A 25,551-nucleotide genomic window follows, 5' to 3' on the forward strand; every position below is an offset into this window, starting at 1 on the left:
TGCAGAAATCTCCTGCATCGTGCAGCTGCTATGTCCCAACACCTCTGTGGTTAAAAAGCAAAACAAAACTTTTAGTATCCGAGGAGGGATTTAGCTGACCATGCATGCACTCCGGACCCTACTTCATATTTATATAGCTAAATGTATTCACACCCGGGTGTCGGCAGCAGCACAGGAGGAGAGAGAGTAACATGTCTGTCTCTCTGCTTCTGTCTTTGTAGAGAGAACAACCTCCATCGCTCCTCCTGGAACGCCTGAAACATGGCTCAGTGAGTTACACACAGACACACACACACACACACACACACACTGGCAGACTGGTTCAATTTAAAAGTAATTTCCAGTATGCATAGTCTCAATAGCATGTATATATATATTTTTAGCTTTTGTTAGAATAACAAAGTTCCCCAGCCACATATCTAAGAGATACAACGTGAAGTGCAGAAGAAAGCAGAAAGCATGAGCAGATATAATGGTTTCCTGTTCGCTGCTGATATGTGCCGATGTGTGACTGTGCAGCATCCAGAGGGTGCAGAAGAAGACCAGCACCATGTCCCTGACCATCTCCTCTTCCTCCTCTGCATCCTCCTCTCGAGGGCTCCCCTCCAGCTCCTCCTCCACCTCCTCCACCCTCCTGGCCCAGAGACACTCCAGCCTGGTGCAGCCTCTGTGTGTCAGCCCTCAGAGGGTAACTGCATCCCGCTCAAATGAATCACCTCATTTGATGGATGGACTTAACTTGTCAATGAAACAATGGCTCAACATGCAGTTAGCTGACTCAAAACGCCTGTTTTTGTGTTGCGTTACACTTTAACAAATCACCAAATGAATGAAATGATTGTTACACAAGTTGAATGAAATGTATTGTTTTCCATTTCCAGACTCAGAGTCCCATCTACAATCAACAGTATTCAGGGAATGGAGTGGCCCCTACTTTTGTGAAGGTGAATCACACTTTAATCTACGTGCACATACAATGCTAATGCACTTTATTATAAACATCTATCTTATGCAATACATTTGTATGATTTATTTTCTTGTATGATCTTGTTTTTGTCTTGTTCTCTGCTGCTGCTGGTCACTGAAAGTTACCACACATCATTTTGTTGTATATATGACGATAGAAACTCTCATGTCTGTAAATTAGTATGAAGAAAATATTATAAAGAGAATGTTGGTATGACATATACATGAAAGATTACTGATCACATCCTCTCTCTCTATCCTCTCATCTGACCTCTGCCAGTGCCTCCATGATGTGTCCACAGTGAAGGGTCAGCTGGTGGTCCTGGAGTGCAGGCTGAGGGGAACCCCCCCCCTGCAGGTCATGTGGTACAGAGAGGGCGATCAAGTGCTGGACTCGGACGATTTCAGGATACTGCGCAAGAGTGAGCGCGTGTTCGGCACTGGGCTGGGGGGCGGGGGGGGGGGGGGGTCACGTGACTTGGACGGGATTTTAGCTCCAATAACCGAATCAAAAGTCTTTTTTGAAGCTGTAACTTCAGCATTATATGACAACTGACTCTATATGCGGCAATGTTATAAGGTGAAAGTAAAGCGTGATTCATTTCAGACGTATTTATATCGATGGTGATGAGTTCACTTCAAAGACAAATTACTATTCTCTCTTCTTGTTTTCCCAGAGGCCAGCTCTGCATCAGTGCCAGGTAGAGTATTGGTTGTTCAATAATTGTTATAAAGGAGTTTAGTGCTCAGAATTGCTATCGTGGGGGGGGGGGGTAGCTGACTGAATCCAACCACATCATGTCATGTGGAATATACCAAACACATCCCCAAACATACTACTTACACAAGCCAGAAGGAACAAGTTGAAAACAGTTTTAACTTCAGTTATCATGCAGTCATGTACAATTTCATAAGTATATCACGGAATAAGGGACAAAACAATCATTGGTAAATATTGCATTCTCTTTATTCATCGAGAGAGAATTCATATTTCTCCGGCTCTAGAAGCAAACATTCAACAAACAAGATGCATGAGTTGATGAGTTTGAGCACTTGACTTGCAGCTTTCATCCTGTGTGCACTTTTCATTTAATTATAAAAAAACGACATTTATGTTGTGGTGTCGCCCGGCTGCAGAGGAGCTGTGCACCCTGGTGATCTCGGAGGCCTTTCCAGAAGACTCAGGCCTGTTTAAATGCGTGGCCTTCAACTCCTTCGGCACGGTCTCCTGCTCAGCGCTCCTGGAAGTTTACAATGGTCAGATGGCTCATTCATACAGCAAATAGCTCACCTGTCGAACTGTGTACAACAATAGCAATGATCAGCTTTTAGAGTGAGTCATCTTTTGCTCTGCACCCCGTCATGCAGACCTGGAGGAGCAGCTGGAGGTGGAGGTGGAGGCCGCTGGTCAGCAGGAAGAGGAGGCAGCGTTCCAACAGGACATGGACTTCCCGTCTGAGCTGTCCGACTCCATGACCCTCCCACCTCCTGAGTGGCCCGACAGCCCTGTAGAAGATAACATGCCTGTAGCAGAGTGAGTAGATGGTACACACACACACGTAGAACACACACGTCAATCAGTCTGTGAACAGTATTCACTGACCCCAGTGTTTATGCACAAACCGTTATTTTAATACCAGCAATGTGCTGCTTCTTTTGTGGCGCTAATGCTTATGTGTGATAGTGTGCACGTGGTGCTCCACCGTGCTCTACAATTGTCTTATTGTGGAGTAAAAAAACAATCCTTTATTTTACCTGCACTCATTCCCCACATGCTGGAATGACCTCTGACCCTTGACCTTATTATTAATAGTTACTTGCAGTCAGTCTTGTCATTACTGCAAATGATGGTCAATTGTATTGTGTCTATAGGAAACACAAAGTATCATTTCAGTTCATGGAACAGGCTTATAAGTGTATTTATGTATCCAATTCATTCACACACTTTTTTTTGTTACAATGTAGTGTGTTCAGGAGCACACGTTTCCAAGAAATGATGTTAAAACCGTTGCAGTTCCTCTTTAAATCCAGACGAGGTCGCTGTTGTATCATTCTAAAATTGAAGAAGACAGTTTTCAAGTTCACCCTTCTTTCGTTCTGCTTTTCTTTCTTTTACGAGAAATACACTATATTGATTAGGCGTATCAAGGAGAACAATACATGCAGCTTTTGAGAAGGGCTGTAAAAATACAAATTGATGTCAAACTAAATTGAATAATAGAAAGAAAAACATATTTTAAACAGGTGACTGTTGGTCAGAGAGCAGCTGTGTGTGTACTGAACCACTGAGCTCACACACATGCAGTTGTGATGATGACGAGTCTGAACTTTTGGAAAAGAGTCAACCAGTCGGCGGGACCCGCGCGACCCTTTAGTCTCTCTGCCTCGTGAGCGCGCGGTGTCACCTGTTACAATCAGCCTCCGACTCTCAACCCGGTGCTGGGATTCCTCTTCACGCGGGGAAAGTGCGCTTTGTTGAGCCAGTATTAAAGGAAAGTGGTGCAGAAACAAGGTAAGAAGATATCGTCCCGTTCCAACCTGCCGGGGACTTCTGTTGTTTGGAGTCATACTTTTAACCTCTTGTGGTGTACTTCTACATTCACGTTAGTGTCTGAACAAGCTAACTTGTCTGACTTGTTTACATCATGGAAAAGTAATACGTTAGTTTTGTCCTCATGAAAAGGTCGAACTATGTTTAGAGCACTAGGGAAGTGGACTTCAGTCTATTCTGGGGCTTTGTGTCATCTCAACCAGCCGGCGTCCTAATGAAGCTAACGGGACACAGTGACGGTCTGACGGTAGTCCTCCTCGCTTTTATCCAACACGTTTATTTGTCAAAAGAAGCCAGTTTTACGGGGTTGTTTTTTATATCAAGCGGCAGTAAATTCGACGCCTGTTGGTAACGTTACTGATACATGTAACGTAACGTTACAGCTGAAATGTGATATTCACTCTCTCTCTCTGTGGGATGTTGTGGAGCTGCTTCCGGTCTTTATTGTGCTGTGGAGTTGTGTTTGCAGTATGACAGACAGCACATACTAATAGCTAATGGTTCTCTTTTTCTATTTAGTGTAAGGAAATACTGAAAACGGAATGGTGCGTTATGAATAATGTCTGAATATGCATTGAATGTGTTGAAACTCTGTTTTGTTGTTCATTCTGTAGACATGACATCTATCACACTTCATCCTGATAGAGGATCCCTCCTCTGTTGCTCTCCCACAGGTCTCTCCCTCTTTTCTCTCCGTTAAAGGGTTTTTTGGGGAGTTTTTCCTGTTCTGATGTGAGGGTCAAAGGTCAGAGGATGTCGCATGTGTACAGATTGTAAAGCCCTCTGAGGAGAATTTGTGATTTTGGGCTATACAAAATAAATTTAATTGAATTGCATTCACGTGCGGGCGTATAATCAGACACTAGCTTTGGAATACAATGTTATTTTTTGCAGTGTTTAATATTGCACCACAAATAAATGATCAGCTTGTTGGAAAACACTGGATACGATATTCGAAACTATCCCACCCAAAGTGCATTCATATCACAGCACATGTAAAATACCACGGACGATAGTTCATATTAGGTCATACTTTATCTCTTGAGCTTTTTGTGTTGTTGCTGATTGATTCAGCGAGTGTGTCATTAATGGTGACCAGTGAGTGTTCATGGAGGAGAGTCTTGGTGATCTCATGTGGAGAGCACACATAGCGTCGGTGTCCTTAATAATGATGTCTGACGAGAAGGTGTTGACGAGTTGTCGTTGTCGTTTAAAGATTACGTCAGCTGTGAAAACAAAAATTCTTGGAGGCATTTCGTATGGCATGTTGGGCTTTCACCAAAATACGGTCGTAAAGAAGTTATTCAACCTGATTGATGAGTTTGTTGGAGACATTTAGGGCTGGGCAGCACAGGGAAAATCAACTACCGTGATATTTTTGATTGATAATGTAGGGATGACCATTGGTGCTCTCACTAAATATTTACAGAAAGACATTTTTATTCAACGATCATAAGAACGTGGATATAATGACTGAGTGGGTAAAGTCAAATAATAGAACAGACACTTTAAATGACATCACTTTATTGTAATGCAGCCTTTAAAAAAAGGAAACTACAACACGTATGCCATATTATGATATCCAAAATCTAATGCGATGTCTAGTCTCGTTTCATGATATAAATATAAAATCCATATATTGTTGATGGTAACTTCCCTCCTGTTGTTCGCCGGTCATACAGAGGACTTAGGGCAGCTTAGCATTCTCCTACCCACAATGCCATGCAGATCTTGTGTGTGTGTGTTTTAAAAGTATTGGCTCACCAGTAGAGCGCCTGCACCTGCCAGCTGATGTCCGAATTCCAAGACCAATATAGCTTCGCCCACTTAATTATACAAACACAAATACACATACTGTGTATACCATCACCATACTAAATATATCACACACACACACACACACACACACACACACACACACACACACACACACACACACACACACACACACACACACAGTCTGCTCCCACTCCCGCACCAGAGACCACATCACCCCAGTCCTTCAGAACCTCCTCTGGCTCCCCTCACAGCAAAGAATCCAGTTCAAGATTCTCCTCATCACACACAAAGCCCTTCATAACCCTAAACCCCTTCATACCTTTAGACCTCCTGCACCGACACACACCCAACCGCTGACACCAACCTCCTTACACCCCCCCCCCCCCCCCCCCCCACTCTCCCCACTCTGTCCAAGCATCGGACCTGGGGGGACAGGGCCTTCTCCATTGCTGCCCCCTCCCTCTGGAACTCTCTCCCCCAACACCTCATTCTCCGTCACTTAAAACTCACCTATATATAATTTAGAATGTCATCTATCTCTCCCTTGTTTATATTGTACTAGCTTCTATTGTTTCTGTTTTACCATGTAGAGTACCTTTGAGTACCTGTAAAGTGCTATACAAATGCAATGTATTATTATTATTATCATAGTAGTATTTAAAGAACAGTAAGTACAACACAAACTGATAAACACTGGTTTCTGTGTATGTCATATTGACTCATATTGACTGTGATTGATAACATAAGTCACTGGTGCATCACATTCAGGTGTGACTCCTCCATGAGCCAGGATCACTATCATTACTACTGAACCTGTGCTCTGTCTGCTATGAAACGTCTCATTCAGATTCATTGCATCAGCTTTGGGCTATATGACTGCCGATAAGTCACAATGAATTTCCTTTCAGAATACTATCAATGTGTCTCAGGTAGTGTAGAAACAGGTGCTAGAACATGGTGTATTCCCTGAGGAGCAGCGCAGTGTTTAGCTGTAAAATGTCACTCTGGGTCAGCTGATGCTGTCCTGTGCCCTCAGGGGACCAGGAGAAATGCAGAAAGACAACAGTACAGGAACTCCTGTTGGACAGAGTTCCTAAAAGTAATCCTGCTGAAGCTATGTAACACGACTCTATTCATGAGACGACCCTGCATCTCGATCTAGTCGATCTAAATCATGTCCTCGGTGTGTGTTTACCATGTCATAAGCAGACAGAGACAAACCTACCATATCATAAGCGGATGATTTACACAACAACAAACATCCCTCTGACCCCCCCCTCCCTCACCAGAAAAGACACCTTTCCATGTTAATCATTTTGCGCTGCATGGACTTGCAGGAGGCAGATGAGATATTTTAGCGTCACTACTATATTCCACCTCCAACCCAAAGCCCTTTGCTAGTAGAGTTCTTGACCAGACTGCCAAGAATGTAGCCTTCATCCAGACCAAGGTGGCGAGCCTGGTAGGAGTCGCAGCATAGTTACAATCCAATTCAATGGGCACACTTAAGACATAGTATTGCTTCTTTATGTCCCCCCCTCACTCCTCAATCAGTTCACCCTTAAAGGACTCTCAGGTTCCCTGCGCTCTCTGTTGCTCATCCCAGAGCCGGTAGTTTTTAGGAATAAATCCTAATCTTTACCTTCATGTCTGCTTCTGTCAGTTATCCAGAGCCTCAGCCGGCCGACCACTCCTCTGAAGAGCCCTTTGGTCGCAGCGAGGAGGAGCGCGCCCCGAGCTCAGGGGGCCAAAGGTCACCAGGGGTCCCCGTCCGAGCCTATATGCCCAGCCCTCCACCACCACCACCACCAACCCAGGTCAAGGAGATCGCCCAAACGCCCAAGCTGTTCAGCCCATCCAAGCTCAGCTTCACTGTAAGAACATGTCTTACACAATGTGTTGTGTTAAGTAGCTTCATTCCTCAATGTCCTGTCTTCATCACAAATGGTAGAATTCTACCTTCATTCAGTTTTTGTGAATGTGTGTGTCGTCTCCCTCCAGTCACCCCAGCCCCCCCAGTCCTCCCAGCCAGCAGGCCCCAACATGAACCTGTCCGATCTGCCGACCTTCACTCCCAGCGTCTTCCCCCCCAGCGCCTTCAACTATGAGCGACCGCGGCATTTCATCCAATCTCAGCCTGCCTTTCAGGCACCCAGCTACGACAGCGTTCTGAAGGAGGCCCAGGAGAATCAGAACCACTCCCAGAAGAACCTCGGCCGGTCCCAAAGTAATTCGAACGTCACGGAGACACAGAGTCAAGCTAAAATGACGTCCACGCAAAGTCAGTCTTTCTCTCAGACTCAGTCAGTGTCCAAGTCTTTGTCACAGACCCAGGCGCAGTTTCAGTCACTAAGCCTCAGTCAGAGCCAGACCCAGGTCCAGAGCCAGATCCAGACCCAGGCCCAGGTCCAGACCCAGATCCAGACCCACGCCAACGGCATGGGTAAGTCCTCCCCCTCCTCTTCAAGTCTCAGCTCTCCCATTGCCACCCCAGCCTCCTCCTCTGCGCCTCCTCAGTCCTTCACTGCCCCCATGCTGAGTCCCTCTGCCCCCACCATCCCGGCCTCCTCAGCCTCTCTCCCCCGCACCACCATGCGCTCCACCATCACCCTCACCCCCAGCATCCCCAGTGCCACCGGCCTCGGCAGCGCCACCCTGCCGGCCAATCAGGACGCCATATCGGCGCCCGCTGCCTACCTCTGCTCGGTGCTGCCCTCCCCGTCCGCCTTCCACCCTTTTTCCTCCTCCAAGCTGTCTCCCAACTCCAACCGTCCCCACCTCTCCCTCTCCCCCTCCTGCTTCCCACCCGCCCCCTGCAGCCCTCTCCTCCCCATGACGGCCCAGCAGCCTCTCCCAGTGTCACCGTCCCTCCCTCGCTCCCCTCTCTCCCCCTCCTGCTCCTCCTCTCTGCAACAGCCCACCACTCCCAACGGTCAGAACAGAGTACCTCCTGCTGTGGTCTCCTTGCCCGCCAGCTACAAGGCAGCACCAAGCATGTGAGTCTAAGTATACGGCAATTTGGCATCCACGATTTGAAAGAAATCTGGGGAGTCTCTCCAGTTATGTGTCAGTAGGGACATTTGGGACTTTTTAATAGTTATTTGTTTTTTAAATTTTGGAACCTCAGCTCCGATTATAAATAAACTGTGCAGTTAAAATAAACTCAGACCGTTAAGGGCAAATATATGCGTCAAAATCAATGTTGCTCACTGACATATCTCACACTGTGAGAAACATTTCCTCTAGTATTTAGTGTACAGACAATAATTACATCTTTGTGTCTTTTCATAACAAAACAGGAGTGGTGTTATTTGATGGAATCAGTTATATAAAAGCAAGAAGCAAGCGTGGCCACCAGTTTTTTGCAGTCTCTGTATTAAATGCATTTAATAGCATCTAGTAAGAAAAAAAGAAAAGTTCACCCAATGAAGTGCAACAACGGGTCCAGGTCACTGCAGGGTTAAACTGGTCAGCTACGGACAAGGGCTGGATAAAAGTTTGTATCTTTACTTCCTTACTTTGATCGATCTAACTTGTGTTTCTCCCTCCTTTGTATCACTCCACCCTCAGCCTTCCCAAGCCCATTGTGAAGAAGTCTGTGGCTCCTCGGCCATCTTCCTCTCGCTCCACAGACGAAGACATCCAGGGCTCCAAAGACGCCCTCATCCAGGATCTGGAGAAGAAGCTGCGCTCAAAGGAGGCCAGGAGGAGAAACAGCCAGGTGTGTGTGTGTGTGTGTGTGTCCTGCAGACTGTGTAGGAAGGGCAAGAATAAAGGAAAAAAACTACAAAACATTCCTCCCACCAACACACACACTTCAGCCCATTCACACGGGCAGTGTGTGCCTTCTTTAATGTAAAAAAAGACACAGTTAAAATAGTTTACCAAAACAAACTACAGCACGCAACGTATGTGCGAGAAAGATGACAGTTTAACAGAATCCAGCTTGATTTTCAAACAGAAACTGTCCTACGAGGAGCGCATGGCTCGTAGGCTGCTGGGTCCAGACAACGCCAACTACACGGTGGACCAGGACAGTCTCTCAGACTCCCAACTCGACCAGGTACGACAACAGCCGTCTTCTCTTAGCGAATTGGACTTCATGATTACAGCGCGTTGTCCTGATGTGTGTTGCAGTGCTGACTGTGCTGCACAAACATTTGTGTTGGCTCTGGTCCAAAGCCCATTAGCGTTCACTTAGCTGTTAAGTAAAGACCACACATTATTACACTCACTTGGGTTTGAATGGCTGCACAGGGAGCCCGCCTCCCTCTCAGGGCCTCCTGATGGGTCTCTGGTCATTTTGAGTGTGTGTGTGTGTGTGTGTGTGTGTGCAGGATTGTTCTGTCCGAAAAGCCTGTGTCGCTCACAGGGCTTTGCACGATCTATTCTCTCTCTTGCACACACAACACATGCATGTACACACAACACACACATATTTGTCAGCTGCTATTTCTTGCCTGCTTTCTGAGAAGGAGCCCCTTTCACTGGTGATAACAGGACTATTGTGTCAGAACACACACACACACACACACACACACACACACACACACTCATTGTGCCAGACTAAAATGGGTTGCTTTTCAAAGTTCAACCCTCTGATTACCTCTGCTTATACGAGTGTCTTTTCTGTTGCAGCCAGATTCACCAGAAGGAAGACACACAGGTGGACTCTGGTAAATAAATATAACTTCTGTATAAATGTTGCTCATAACATTTTGCTCCAATCCAGCAGTATGTATTCACTCCATCCATCTTTAAACAAAGAAGTGCATTATAATCTATGTTAGTCATTTGTGCAGCTCATGAGTATTTGACGCTTGTGAGTGTGCTGTTGCTCTGTACAGTCATGTATGATGGAAACAGGCATTTCATGTTTTACTTTTAAAACTGTATTCTTACCTCATCTCCACATTGTGATGTGCTATGAATATTACTCGTTGTCTGTCAGGAGGGAGAGACGGCTCTCACACACAAGCAACCTGTTCCGTCACTGGTTGTCATAGAGAGTGAGGTCAGGTTGGTTAAATATTCTCCCTCTCCCTGCAGGGGGAGGCGCCACACAGGGACAGATGAGAGGGGAAATGAGGGCTCAGCTATCCAGGAGAAATGTTACGCTCCTCGCTTCATGCAGGTCCCTGCAGACCTCACTGTAGAGGAGGGACGCTTCTGTAGGATTGACTTCAAGGTGAACACTCACGCCTGTATCATAACAAGCTCATATTAGCACAACTCATACCTGAAAGAACCAATGCAATTATGGTGCGGTCGTGTTCTCAATCCAGGTCAAAGGCCTCCCCACACCAGACGTGTGCTGGTACCTGGACGGTAAAGCCATCCGTCCAGACGACTTCCATAAGATGTTGGTGTGTGAAAAAGGGATGCACTCGTTCCTCATAGAGATCGTCACAGTGCACCACGCCGGCGTCTATGAGTGCGTGGCCAGGAACCGAGCAGGGGAGAGCAAGTTTACCATGAGGCTCAATGTGTTAGGTAAAAAATGTCACTGCAGTACACCCTCTATTCAGGCTGGAACTGCTGTCTTTCTTTAATAGAATTTCATCATCAAAGTGTAGCTTAGTAATGATCGGATTGATTTACTAATCTATGCCAGCTGTGCTTTGAGAGACTTGAACCCCTGTGCTGTGCGTCCTCCTCTCTGCAGCCCAGGAGGCTCTCCGTCCTCCCATCTTCATCCAGAAGATGTCCAACTCCAGAGCTCTAGAGGGGGACACGGTGCGGTTAGAGTGCAAAGTGGATGCTTCCCCTCCCCCACAGCTCTTCTGGAAGAAAGATAAAGACATGTTGCGCATCGATCCCAACAGAATGAGGTACTTGAAAAACCTGCTCACTACCTGCCCAGCACCAACTGACAGACACAGTCTGCTGCTAGCTGGTGAACCATAGTGGAGCAGATAAAGAGACAGAGTGGATATTAGACCTGCATTCATCAGATCAGAACTCCAAATGAACGTTGCTCCATGTGTGCTGCATGTGTAAATAAGCAACTGTTCCAATATCTACATAAAAAGATAATGTTAGTGTTCACAACTTGTTTCTGCTGCCTCCCGGTGGCCAAAAATGTACAGCAGGTTTTAATCAGACCTGAAGAAATGAAAAAGAATCCCTATTTAAAGGGTGCCTTTGTATTAAAGGGCAATGTGCACACTGAGCTCTCATGTTATTGAGGATGAAGAGTCTGATTCCTGATGGCAGGTCACAGCTATACTTTTAATAGAGACATAGAACATAGTTTATACAGTCTCTAGTTCCTACTGCACAATCATCTCACATGGGAAACTATATGTAATCTAAATCATTTCTCATATTATTGTTTTTGTTAATTGTGCTTTTGTTGTCTCAGCCCACATTAAACACCTCGTACTACTGACTCTTTGTGTGTCCACAGTCTGTATCAGGACGGGTCAGGCCACCAGTGCTTGCTGCTGGAGAGGTTGATGAAGTCCGATGCCGGTTGGTACACTCTATCCGCCATCAATGAAGCCGGCATGTCCACATGCAACGCCAGGCTGGATGTGGGCAGTAAGTAAAGCGTGTGTGTTATCTGGTTACCATGGTAGTGCAGGCAGTAGAATCAGACAGCATATGGAGGACGCTCCATGCTCCAGTGAATCCAGCTTGCAATGCGCCAAACACATGTTGTGTTATGTGATCGAGCGGAAACCTGACGAACGCACGGAGCTCTCCTCAAGAATACTGCAGCACTCACTGAGTCCGAGCATCCACTGATGAGAGAGCTCACTGGAGGAAAGTACACCGCAGATATCAGGTGTCTGCTCGATCACATGACACGCCAGCTGCTGTGTGAGAGGACACACAAACTACCTGAGCTGGACTCTGCCCCTCAGCAAGCAGACCACCACATCTGAACCAGGACGTCATCCAGGACCATTTACAGAGTTACTCCGCATCACTAGTACCCACAGTGCAACACTGCAAACATCACTAAGCACTTGTAGTTGGTGTAATAACTTCCCTCAAGCACCTGCAGAGTCGGCAGCAAGTGTACAAGGTAGTACAGTTGGTAGTACAACAGTATAACTCTGACGCATGACTCTCTCCAGAGGACTTCTCTCTGTGTGGAGAGCCGTGGAGCTCTACTGTGTGCTGGTTCCATATGTGTCTGTCCCGGCTGTGGGGAGCGGGGCAGAAGAGCTATTTTCAGACACCTGGCATGAATGGAATGATGAGCCAGTTTTCCACCAGTAGGAGCGGTCGCTGCCGAGGGTGACACCAGTGGTGTTATTCCTTATTATTAATATAAATATAATATAAAAGTATTTTTCACCCCATGGTGGAGCATTACAGCTTCACTCTCCAGTATGTTATGTACTTATAGTATCAGAAAACCAGTTGTATATTGTTTCTTACAGATAAGTAATCTCCTAGATATAAAACTTTTGATTTGCGCCTCAAGTTTTCAGTTGGTTCTAAATGTAAAATAATATTAGGCATTGTGTTTAAATGACATTACAAACAGGTCATACTGGAATCAAATGATAATATTGTTGGTAATAATAACTGCACAGTTATCTTTTCACGTTTCGAAGTGTTTGCTGTCAGAGATGTGTCCATGTGTCATTGATGCCCCCCCCCCCCCCCTTCTCTGCCCCTGCAGCTCGCACACCCATGAAGACGGCGCCCCCCGGCTCCAAGACGTTGAAGCTGTTGTCCTCTCTGAGCCACGTGCCCGCCCTGACCGCGGAGAGCCCCGCCCAGCACACCGCCCCTCTGTATGAGAGCGAGGAGCTGTAGACCCCCCCCCACCTCAACCCAGTCACATCCTCAGATAGCGGCGGCACATCTCACAAGTGTAGAGCTGTATTTGCTGTCATCTGGAGGGCAGGTTTGGTACTAATCATGCTTTGGTTCGTTCAGCAGACCAGGACGCAGAACGCTTGTGAGGCCAAAGGTCAGGTTCACTGTGGGTCTGTTATTGTACTATAAACACTACAGTTGTATTTAAGATTAAGGTACATTTAAAGGGAAACCCTTCAACATCTACTACGATATGGTATTTGTTCTTTTTTTTTTTTTTGTTATAAAAGGTTTGAATTTGCTCAAAAGAACCCGTTAGATGTTTACGTGTTGAGGAAACAACCCTCTCCATGAGGAGCATGTGTCTCCACACTCACGCTGCCCATCTGCTGCTGTTTGTCTCCGCTGTGCTTGTCTGTGTGTTAACGGTTGCAGATCTGATGTCTGGTCCATGCCTATACGCCTGTCTGTGCTGCTCTCAGCTAAAGCCTCATGGTCATGGATTTATTCATAGACCTGGATACGGTGGGGCACAGTCAGACTAACTACAGGACTGCAACGCAAAAACCCTCTGATTTCCCCTCAGATCACTGACGACAGCACACAGGGTCATTCAGTACTAGAACAGGAAGCAACCTGAGAGTACAGTACCAACTAGTGATGAGCGGGTCGACCCACTACCCGCGGGTCGGGCGGGTTTCGGGCTAAACTTGTCACGGGTCAAAGAGTGACAAAGCAGCGTTAAATTATTAAAAACTCAAATCCCCTTGTCTCAGACCTGACGATTGTGCTACTATGATGCATACATTTGGCGGTTTGCGGGTCGGGTGGTTGATTCACGCACTTTTCTGCAGATTGACTCTCGTAACATGTCGGGTGGGCACACCCGCGCATCACTAGTACCCACAGTGCAACACTGCAAACATGTTGCGCTGCACTTTAACCCTAACGACGGTCTCCTCCAGCCCCCCCGCTCCTCTGTCGATGAGTTGGTGCTCCTGTCCCTGAGTGACAGCTGCTGCTGCTTCTGAGGATGTGTCCGTAGAGCTCTGCTAACTGAAGAGAGCTCAGATGTCACTCGCTGCTCCGATCCTCTGCTGTGGAATGAATTCAGTCTAATGTGTGTTTTTATGGTTGCTTTCTAATATACAGCGTACGTGAATGAGCTGAAGCTATTAGTTATCGGTGCCCCTCTCTTGGCCTGTGAAAAGGGTGCAACCAGAGGTGTGTCACATCAGTGAGTGACGCAGCAACAAGCCCAGCCTCTAAAGACTGAACACAACTTCCATTTGAGCACACCTGCAGTGTTTTTACACTTTACACGTTGTTTTCTCCTTCAATGCATTGATTGTGTGTGTTCAGTTGACCTGCGGACAGATTTGCCAAACTCTCCATTTGTGACCAGAGCCTTACATAAAAACAGATGCTGTACATGCAGAGATGTGGTATTTAACCACAAGTCAGTGTGCTCATTGACAGGAATCCCCCTTAAGATGAGGCTAAAATATGTACTTTCACTCAGAACCAAAGGTTCATGGTGTTTGGATCAAACATGGTGAAACGTTTTGGAGAGTTAGGCCCTTTCTGTTGAGCTTTTAAAAAGCAGGTAGTAGTGTGTGTTCTCTCTCACTATTGTTTGTTGTGTAAGTTCTACATATCGCTGGATGAATGAGGAATAAAGTCATGTGACCCTGGCTTTGCCTCCTGTTCTTTTGTACTTTTTCTTTTCCCTGAAACATGAAGCAGGTCCCAGATCAGTACTCAGATGCTTGATGTGGTACTACAGCTGTTCTGTAACGTCTCTTCCAGCAGTGAAATGACTTTTAAAGCTCACGTGACTAGAGGAATGCACAGAGCTGCTAATGAATGTAGAAGCAGAAGCTTGTTTACCTCTGTCCATCTTTCTCTCTCCAAAGTGTGTTAGCACAGTTTAACCCAACAGTAGTCTTAGTCCTTTACCGATTTAGTTCATTTTGGAGCCACTACGTAAAATAGTCTGATATGCAGCGTGAGCTTTTGGATAACACAACCTGGACCTGTAACGTTAGCTCAGCATTTGTACTCTTCCTGCTCTAAGCCACTCGGTGCTGAAACTTTACTATGAATTTTCTTATTCATTTAAATTTATTTTTACTTTAATGACTTTTCAACATACTATGCTATAACATCTTTTGACAAACTATACTACAAATTTTATTATGATTTGTTTACATGACATGACTTGTCATGAAACTATACTGACTCTTTTCAACCCATTATACTACGACTTTCTTTGACATTGTTCAATATGTATTTTTAAGGACGTCCTATCCTACACACGTTATGACTTTTTGTAATATTTCATGATTTGTGAAATCATGATTTGTTACATTTGACTTTGGGCAAATTATACTTTGACTTTGATTACTAAATGTAATGACATTTTATGACTTATTTTTTACATACAGTTCTATGATTTGACATACTAAGACTTGTAATTTGTGACATTTGTTCTCCCCATACTATACTCTGACTGTTTCATGACTTGTTGGCATACTGTTACTTCAACATACTATGTTGTTTACATACTATACTAGGATGTTTCAGACCATACATGACTTGTTTGACATACTGTGCAATGACTTGACGTCGTAAACTGTTTTATATATACTACACATACTGACTTTTCTGTGCGTTTCTTTTGGGATCAAGCCCACAATGAGCCTGTGAGGGTCTGGGTGGGACCAAAAGCTGGACCAATCAGTCCAAGTACCGTATTTTCCGCACTATAAAGCGCACCGGATTATAAGGCGCACCTTCAATAAATGGCCTATTTTAGAACTGTTTTTATATATAGGGCGCACCGGATTATAAGGCGCATAGAATAGAAGCTACTACAGTCAAACGTTTGACTGGGGTTGCGTTATGCATCCACTAGATGGAGCTGTGCTAAAGGGAATGTCAAAACAGTCAGATAAATCATTCAGTCAAACTTTATTGATTTTTGATTTCATTCACAATACGGTAACTTAAACGTAGAGGGGAACTTTTCCCTGAGTCTTCTTTACTTGGCACAGGTCATCTTCTTGCTTCCTCCACTTCCGTACCATTGATTCATTAATGTTGAATTCTCTCGCTGCTGCTCTATTCCCATGTTCGGCTGCGTAGCTGACAGCCTTGAGTTTGAACTCAGTGTCGTAAGCGTGTCTCTTGAAAGGTGCCATTTTGGGGTCTTTATACACACAAGTGGCGTTGGACTAGGAGTAAGCACAGTACCGGTGTTTACCGCGGTGCAGCTTTGTAGTTTACCAGTCGTACTGAAACATTTTGACAGAGCGCCGTGTACAACCAGTATGGATCAACCAATTAACCAATTGATCCATATATAAAGCGCTCCGGATTACAAGGCGCACTGTCGTTTTTTGAGAAAATTAAAGGCTTTTAAGTGCGCCTTATAGTGCGGAAAATACGGTAGTCATAAATAAAACACAAATCACCATAAAAAACTAATCTACAAAATGATGCGGTTTTAACGCAGAAATTAAAATGTCATGACAACCACAAAATTAAACATTTATAGAAAGTACCACCACCTTCATCCTTTCTTTTCAAATCTCATTTAATTAAAATGAGGAACCAATCAAACACTAACACACATTAAAAAAACATGCATAAAACAAAGACAAATGGAAACAAGACAAACGAGTCTACTAATACTACTTATAAAAGCATGCATAAATCAACTAACTACATATAAGATTAAACATCTCTTTTTAGATATAACATCATTGACAAAACAAACAGTACTGTATATTATCTGATCGGCTCGTCAGTGGGCGAGCTCATTGTTGTGCAGCCTCTGCAGGACCTGCTGGGCTGCAGCCCGCCGAGCTTCTTCCAGCGTGGCGGTGGCAGTGGGTCCCGGCAAGATCATGACCAGCCCTTTGAAGGCCGTGGTTATCCCGGGGATGCACACCGTATAGGTGAAGTAGAGGAATCCATCAGGCACCGCGTGGCTGTAGTACATCTCATAGAGTGGCTGGCCAACGCCGGTCGCCTCACACAGCTTACACAAGAGCGCCGTGGACACGAGGTGCCCCTGTGAGGAAGAGGGGGAGGATCTGGGAGGGGGAGGGTGCTGGGTGACAGTGGGTCCTCCCACTGCCCTGCAGAAACCCAGGGGGGCAGATGGAGGGCGGACCATGCGAGGGGGCGGGGCCGAGGTCAGTGGCGAGCTCGGGATGTGGCGCGGCGGCTTCAGGGCTGACGGCAGGAGGCTCTTTGACGGTTTGTGTGGAGACAGTTGCTCGTCCAAGCTCGGCTTCACCGTGGACTGCCATTTGATTGAGATGTGCAATGCAAACTGCTTCTTGAATGCTGGACACAAGAAGAAGACAAGCACGTTAGTAAGGCCCACAGCTGTTTTCTAGTGAAGCTAAGAATGACTCATCATTTTTCCCAAAGCAAATTTAACACAAAAGGCTGTTTTCTCAGCAACCAGAAATAGATCATTAGTATCCTAGTATTCTTTTCTGATTGTGTAACTTACATGTAGATGCCATAAACATCATAGGAAATAAAGTGCATTAAGTAAAGTAGCCTGTCACTATGGCTTTTATGTCCCATTCCTCCAGGTTCACTTTTCAGTAGCTCCGCGATGTTACTGCCTGTACGGCTCTCGAGCATTGACCGTGTCTGCAAAACACGTGAAACTAGTTCCCACTCCTCAAAGATGTGGTGTGACATGACCGTAACATGTGACTCAGTGGCTCTAGACGTCTGTCCATCACATGTCAGGGCTACTCTCTCTGCAGGGGGGAGCCATGTTTTGACACGTGTCGTCACCTCTTCGTGAAGCCTGGGCACTACACTGCTACAGCCATCATGTGTCGGCAGGAAGGATTCGTCATCACAGGACTGTATACTCTACAGCAGAGGTAGCCAACACGGTGCCCGCGGGCACCTGGTCGCCCGCAGGGACCATGCGAGTCGCCTGCAAGGCATGTTCTAAAAATAGCACTAGGTCCCCATGGAGCTCCGTCTAAAAATTGTAGTTTCTGTTCTTTTTGAATCAAAAACGCTTGCATTCAAGCATGTAGATTTTAAAAGGAAGACCGCACTAGGTTTTCAGGTTCCGAATGGCGGGCGCTTCCCGTTGGCACCGGACGCGCCGCGATCGCACACCGTCGTCAGGTCCGTCAGTCCTCGGAACAGGCCGCGGGGCAACAACTCGTGGGTGGCGGGGGTAGAGGCGAGGCAACGCAGTACGATCGAAAAGGCCCAGACTAGAGGTTTGAACGCAGGCGACCAAAGACGCTCGCGTGCCTCGGAGGGTTGGATCCCCCGCTCGGCTATAGACGAGACTTTTTACTAGTTTCTTCGTGGAGAAAAAGGTACCCAAAAAAAAAGCTGGTGACTACAGACTACAGGCCGGCATGCAGGCTTCATTGCGCAATGCAAAGTTGACACAGATTTCCCAAAATGTGGTGATTAGTACTAATGTAATAGGATTCATTTAAACATGTGAAAGAGTTGATTTTTTTTTATTCTACATTACTGATAATTTGTATAAACATGGGACAGAGTTCACGATTTGTTCAAAAATGTTACAAAGGTAGTGGTTAGTACAAACGAGTCATGATGTGAAGATATGACAGTTAATGATTTCCTAATTTTATTTTAGAAATGATCATTTTTACAAAAATCTAACAAGTGCGATTTTGAACAAAATACACAATCATTGTTAATAATTATTGTGAGGAATAATTCACATTGACATGTGATCAGTCTCTTCACATATATTATTATTGTTAAAAGGTGATCTGTGCAACTTTGTTATTCATGAAGTTTGTATCAAACAAGTAGCCCTTCGTACTGCTCAGTACCCTTGAAGTAGCTCTCTGTTTCAAAAAGGTTGGTGACCCCTGCTCTACAGTATACGGATGCTTGCGTGTTGTGATTTTGGTCAGATCATGTGACAGGCCGGGAGGTCACTGGCCTTAGCTTAGAAGGAAACAGGTTTTCTTTTTCGATGTTTGGTACTTACAACTCAATGTCAAAAATCACAGCAGCTACTTTAATTGAACAGAAACAAGACATTTAACACTCAGTCTGTTGCGTTTTCTTTGGTTAATAAAGTGTCTGACGATAATAGAGCACAAAAGCTTAAAGCCCTGAGCCCTTCTGAAGCAACAGGTGATGATAACAATTCCACCAACATGTATGAGCTGCCGCTGACGTCATCACTCTCTGCATAACCCAGAACAGTTATTCATTAGACAAGGCAAGTTCAAACTGGCGAGAGTGAAGCCTCTCTACAAAGAGGGGAGCACATTAGAACCTATCCCCAGCCTGTGTTCACTATCGAAGGTCATAGAGTCATACATGAACAAACTGATATTTATCGTCACACAAGATTCTGTATGAATTTCAATCTGGTTTCAGAAAATCTGATTTTACCCAACAGATCACATGAGTAAAGAAGGCGTTTGATACTGTAAACCAGGACATTGTGTTGATGAAGCTCATGATACTCTCAGCATCTAGCTGTGTGTTTACGAGACAAGGAGGGGAATAGGAGATACGCTGGAGAGGAGGGAAACTATTATTGAGCTACTCATTTATGTATATGGACTCATTTTATAATAAAAGATTCATTCCTCTCATCTGAATTTAGAGCTTTCTCCATTTAATCCTGGAGACAGTGCATCCTGGTAATGTAGAGCTGCAAACGGCACAACTAGGTTCAGTGGAGCACTTTCAGAAAGTCCAATCTCCTGAGCTTTCTGCATTCAAGTCAAGTCTCACATGGCCAGAGCTACAAAGATACATCAGTGACAAATAGCAACAAAAAAAACTCCCACAAAAATAGTACCAAGTGTGGATTAGATTGGACTAGCTGTACTAATTGTCACAATTCCACCGATTGACTTATTGCATCTGCATTGACTACACACTGATCCCATGTATCTCCATCAACATACCTTCCACCAGCACCTTCTTGGCCATAGAAGCAGCATGGTGGGATGTGAAGGCCACTATAGCAGACACTCCCTCTATACCAGGCCCAGCCTTCAGGGACAGTCTCTCCACCCCCTCGGCCAGCACACGCAGCACCTGGGAGCAAACGTCAGAGACAAAGACATGAACTCAAACACAACACCTGTTCACACAGCAGGAACCACGTCCAATACTCTGCAGACCTTTGTGAGTTAAAGGATACCAGTTCAACACAAGGAGCCAGTGGAGTGATCAGAGCTGGTGTGAATGTGTGCACATGCATATAACCAGTGCAGGACAGGACAGACTGAAGGATGTCCATGTTTGTGTTTTACACAGTACAGACTACTGCTAAAAACTTAGAATAAAGTACTTTGCACTTTAGTATCCTATTAAATGAATTGTCCTTTAACTTAAAGGGATAGTTTGTATTTTTTAAAGCATGGTACTTTAGCATGAGGTATATTCATAGTCGGGGCATCACTTATGTTACAGGACAGTTGGCACGTCCCCAGTTTGGAGAAAGAGACGGGAGCAAAACAATGTTTATATGTACTCTATATTTAGAAAATACAGAGCAAATATAGCCTACACTTAAAGGAATCTGGACTTGAAGGTGAGCCTTTTTACGTATTGCTGCCCCCCCCCCCTCCACAGCAGTACATGGCTTTGCTCCTGTCCCAACTGGGGCAGGCCGACCGCCATCTACAGTAGGTAACACATCGACTGTGGATAGGTAACTCATACAAGCCCACAAAAACACTGCGTACTACCCTTTAAAACCTGACCTCATCTTAACACCAGGTGCTGCTTGTTTGTCTTCTAATATGGATACATAGATGGATAACAGTCACACACAAGTAAGTTACTCAGAGGCTCGCTTGGAGGTGGTGACAGGACTTCAGCTCTTTATGGCAGTGGTAGATGATCTTTGTTGTTTTGATGGCAGTGAATTCAAAATAATTTTCTTCTACGTCAGCTAAAAAAAAAAACATATTTCGATGTCAAAAGAGGAGTCCCAGAGGTGTTGTACCTTCAGCAGGTCCTCCTGCCTGGTGCTGGCTGGCAGGTCTCCGATGCAGACGTGTCTCTTCTCGGTGCTGCGGCGGACGCTGAGGCGGGAGCCGGGCTCCAGCATGTGACCGTGCAGCAGGCGGATGGCTTCGTTAGCCGCAGCTGGCGAGCCGTATTTGCCGTAGGCGAAGCCGCGATTCTGGCCGCTGAAGTTCATCATGAGCCGGAACTCCCAGAGGGGCCCCACTGAGCTGAACAGAGGGATCAGCAGGTCCTCGTAGGTGTCCCGAGGGATCTGGCTGATGAAGACCTCACAGCGGGCTTCTGGGGGGGGCCCATCCCACACTGACAGCAAAACGGAGAGGGGAGGGGAGTTGGTGATGTTACCTGATTATTTGATACATTAACACGTTTCATCATGAATGACAAATCGAACAATCAATGACCGGCAAAGGACTCCATTACAGGATACGGCTGGAGTCATCGGTATCAAACATTTGATCCTTTTATAAAGGAGCTTGGGCTACATTCTCATGAACCAGTTTCAATTAGCAAGACGTGAGACTTAACATGTCGTTGGTACAACTGGTGTTGATAAGTGGGTGTGTTCTGAGGACTGACTTTAGTGAGTTTGTCTCTTTCAGTTACAACAAACACAGAGTGTAGTTTAAACTCAAGTCAAGCAGGAACCATTAAGGCAAATAGCTAATCAAATCAATGATTGAGGTGCTGTCAGAGGGTTGCTTCTTTTAGTCATTAATAAAGTCATAAAGGCATTAATTAATAATTAAGGTGAAATAAAAATGAGCAGTGCTGGAAGAAGTATTCAGATATCTTACTTGAGTAAAGTAGGCCTAGTAATACTACAGTGTAAAAATACTCTGAGTGTCCATTATGGAGAATAGCCAAATTATTTATATATATATATATATATATATATATCAGAATCAGATATTATGTTATTCAATTATCGTTATTGTGTGTTCATCACTATAATGGTGCAGCTGGTGAAGGCGGGGCTTAAGCTATTACAATAGATTATATATTGATAGAAATAAACTGAAGCAAATAGTAACTAAAGTTTTAAAATATGTAATATCTAGGTTATTGTATTTCATATTTCTATAAGGAGTAAATGTACTTATTACATAGTTATATTGCACCACAGATAATCAGCTTTATGCAGTTACAAATAACTATTGAAAGCTGGACTGCAAACTTCATTGAGGTTCCAGCAACTACTGTAAGTCTGAAGGACTCTAGAAGGAGGAGTGTAGGTGGCTGCACCTGTAGGTAATGAATGGAAATCACAACCGTTGGAGTTTTCCTTTTGTATCAAGCAGCAAAGGCTGGAGCATGACGTAATGTAATCAATGTGCCGACACTGAACGTCCTGCGACTGCGACGTCGACGTCTTAAATGTCACATGTTTGCATCTCAGTTTGTCGACAGTTAACGTAACGCCTCCCTCACCCTCGGGTGGTCCTCCGTACTTCCTCTGGCCGTTAACTTGAGTCAGCTTTGTATTGGTTGTTTTCAGCCAGGTCTGCAGCGCCTGCACTTGCTCGAGGTTCAGCACCTGGTGGGAACAGCTCTTCAGTAACAGCACCTTTCCAACAGGAAAGATAAATCCTCAAACAGGATCAGTGTATCTCTCTGTGCCCATTTAGTAAAACATCCAGCCTACTCCAGTAGATGAGAGCTAACAGTGAGTTGATGAAACTGGACATCACCTGGTTCTCGGACCTGAGGAGTATAAAACCCTCGTGATAGCATCCCTGATGTACTTATTGCATCACTTCATGATGAAACCTCAGGAGACTGGTAGGAGGACCAGATGTCTGACATTCTCAACTGAGCTGCTGTAAACAACACTACGTTCAATGTAGAGCTCACTTGTTGGTGGTGATGATTTAAATACTGACCGTTAATTGATCACTAAATTGTTTATTGATACATTGTTGACTTGTATTAATTTATTCCACAGCACAAAACATGACCAATAAGTAGGCAATGGTAAAAGTGAAATGCTTCTAATATTGTGTAAAAAACCACCACAATAAAGAACAGTTTAAAAACAAACCATGAAGTCTGATAAGATATTTATTACAGGTCAATGTGTGGAGCTGTTTAACAAAACAACATCTGTTGGGGAGACATTCCGGATAAATAGGGTAAACAAAAAAAAAAAAAATATATATATATATATATATATATATATAGCACCATGAAATTTCACTAGTTGATTTCTAACATTATTATTACTATATCATTATTTTGGTATTACAAGTTTTGTGACATTTGTATCTCTAAATATGCAAATAAGGAAGTATCTTATTATACGTGTTCATTTACAGGACAGAAAACTGAGGAGTGGACAAAGCCAGGTTCAATTCTTATTTCATTTATGTTGCTATATTTGAGTAAAAGGCTTTGCATAAATTCATAAACCAGAGAATAGTTTTTAGTAAAACAGATGCGTGAGCTTTTGTAAAATGTACATTTAGAAGACACTACAGGCAAATAGTTTAACTAAATAACTAATAGACATCACCATTACACTTTCTCAGTTGATTACTTAGATTAAAACAATTATGCTTGTATGTTGTTTAAACATGTAAATGAGGTATTATCTGATGCTAATGTTTGGTAAATCAAGGAGAAAGCACACAGAGTAGAATAAACAGCTATAATCTCATTCGGATGTTTTCGTTCCACTAGTATAAAAGAAGAACAGCTAATGAGACAAAAATCTCAAAATTGACCAGTGCATGAAAAAGTTATGTTTTGCCTTAATATATTTTTACATAAAAACAATGTCTTACAATCGTTTTAGTCAAAATCACTCAGTTGGCTGAACTGACCATTTCCAAAGGCATGGTTTAGTGTTAATGATTTCTGAAAGCAGCCATGTTCATGTATCTGCAGAACTAAACACATCTCCTACATTCACTTTAATGTGTTACAGTATTGCTGTCAACGTTGCTGCTGTGAGATAATTAAGTGTGAGAGAAGAAGCAATGGCGCTTGTACAGAACTACGGTTCAGATACACACCACACTAAAGTGGAGGGGAAACATAGCTAACTCCAAGTTGGCAACCCGTTTTAAATCTCCTAAAACACAAGGGTTTACTATGGAAATGTCCAGGAGAAACGTCTGGTTATATGCGTGTTCTTTCTAGAAAAACAATCCACAAAATGTTTGAAAAAACACTGGGGGCTCTCTATCAATGTAATGAGCGGCAGGTGGGGCTCAACCAAGCGGCAAAAAAAGGACACAAAAAACAGCAAAACAATGGTTTCCACAAGAAAACACGACAAACAAGTGACATTACTAAGCACGAGACCTGAGGGACACTTCACACAATGTAGCCAAAGTGTTTAAAAACAGACCGCGGACGCGAAACAAACTAACTAGTTAGTCAAATCAAAGCGGAACCGCCTCGCGCCGACAAAAGTGGAGCTTTCGCTCAAATGGCCCAGGCCAACTTTCGATTTTCTTCAAACAGGCCATTTTCGGTTTACTTTAAAGGCAGCCACATTAAAAAATGAATAAATAAAATAATGGAACACAAACAAAGTAAAGTGACCAGGTTACCTGGCTCTGCTTGCTTTCCATCGTCTCCACCGGTGTTGTGTTCGCTCGGACGGTGACGCTGCTCTGTAGCCCCCCCAGGCCGCACCTGGAGCCCACTATTGGCCAGCAAATTACACTTGACACCGCGCCGCCTTCACGGTCAGCTCGTGCCGTAGGCCACCTCCTCGGCGCGTATTCAGTTCAAATGTGAGCAAAAAGAAAAGATTACTCACAGGAAATGGGTCGACTCTGTAACAAAAGTAGCCTCAAGGAGATTAACCAGTGGACCCTGGAAGATGTATGGAGGGCTAGTTTAAAACTGAAAAAATTATTGCGGGTAGTCTAATAGAAATGTGTTCCATATAAGCCTTAACACAACACACATATGACAAACAGCTAGTGAGAAAAAAATGCAGTTTGGCAAGTCAAGTCAGTTTTTAATTAATTTTTTTTTTTGTTGTTTTGATGGATTTAAAGATAGGGTAGCTACTCTTGAGAAACTAGCAATAGAATGCCAGATTTAAAAAACGATCCAACCGAAAAAACCCAACATAGTGTTTCCAATGAAAGTAGCGAGCAGCAGTCACTCAAAAAGTCTCGTTAACCAAACCCTCGCGCCGAAAGGCGGGATCTGACCCCTGTTGCTGGGGGTTTTCCCTGGCTGAATTCGAGCTACCAGCTACCTCAAGGTCCATCTCATGGAGCTGCCGCCGCCCGCCTTCTCAACAAAGTAGTCCCGTGGTGGCAACAAACTATCAAAACCTACACAAACCCTGTACATTCAACATATGTATCAAGCCCTCGGGGCAGCTCTACTTCTTTGTAGGGCAGACTGGAGGCTACAGTGGCTCACTATGCCCCCCCTCCAGGTACAAGTGGTATTACAAGACAGGAGGGGCCGGGATA

At 44.6% G+C, this 25,551-nt stretch overlaps 2 protein-coding genes across 2 annotated transcripts; one reads left to right on the forward strand and one right to left on the reverse strand.

Annotated features, from left to right (window-relative positions):
• Window positions 1–261: 261 nt before the first annotated feature.
• Window positions 262–13,072, forward strand: myot (myotilin). Its single transcript, XM_076103974.1, is given in 17 exon segments — window positions 262–269; window positions 520–688; window positions 882–944; window positions 1,247–1,388; window positions 1,644–1,667; window positions 2,104–2,223; window positions 2,335–2,504; window positions 6,970–7,170; window positions 7,325–8,292; window positions 8,867–9,017; window positions 9,258–9,359; window positions 9,935–9,972; window positions 10,346–10,484; window positions 10,582–10,789; window positions 10,962–11,127; window positions 11,706–11,839; window positions 12,936–13,072. Coding segments are annotated over 17 exon segments (2,940 nt in total).
• A 3,811-nt stretch (window positions 13,073–16,883) lies between these two features.
• Window positions 16,884–24,690, reverse strand: dnd1 (DND microRNA-mediated repression inhibitor 1). The gene is made up of 5 exons (XM_076103448.1): window positions 24,667–24,690; window positions 22,541–22,646; window positions 21,087–21,412; window positions 20,038–20,170; window positions 16,884–17,431 (listed from the first exon to the last, which is right to left on the reverse strand). The coding sequence occupies exons 1-5, from the start codon at window positions 24,685–24,687 to the stop codon at window positions 16,884–16,886; spliced, it is 1,134 nt and encodes a 377-aa protein (XP_075959563.1). The 5' UTR covers window positions 24,688–24,690.
• Window positions 24,691–25,551: the final 861 nt, after the last annotated feature.

Source organism: Anarhichas minor, unplaced genomic scaffold (genome assembly GCF_050575085.1).
Source record: "Anarhichas minor isolate MPS153535 unplaced genomic scaffold, ASM5057508v1 ptg000028l, whole genome shotgun sequence".
NCBI lineage: Eukaryota > Metazoa > Chordata > Actinopteri > Perciformes > Anarhichadidae > Anarhichas > Anarhichas minor.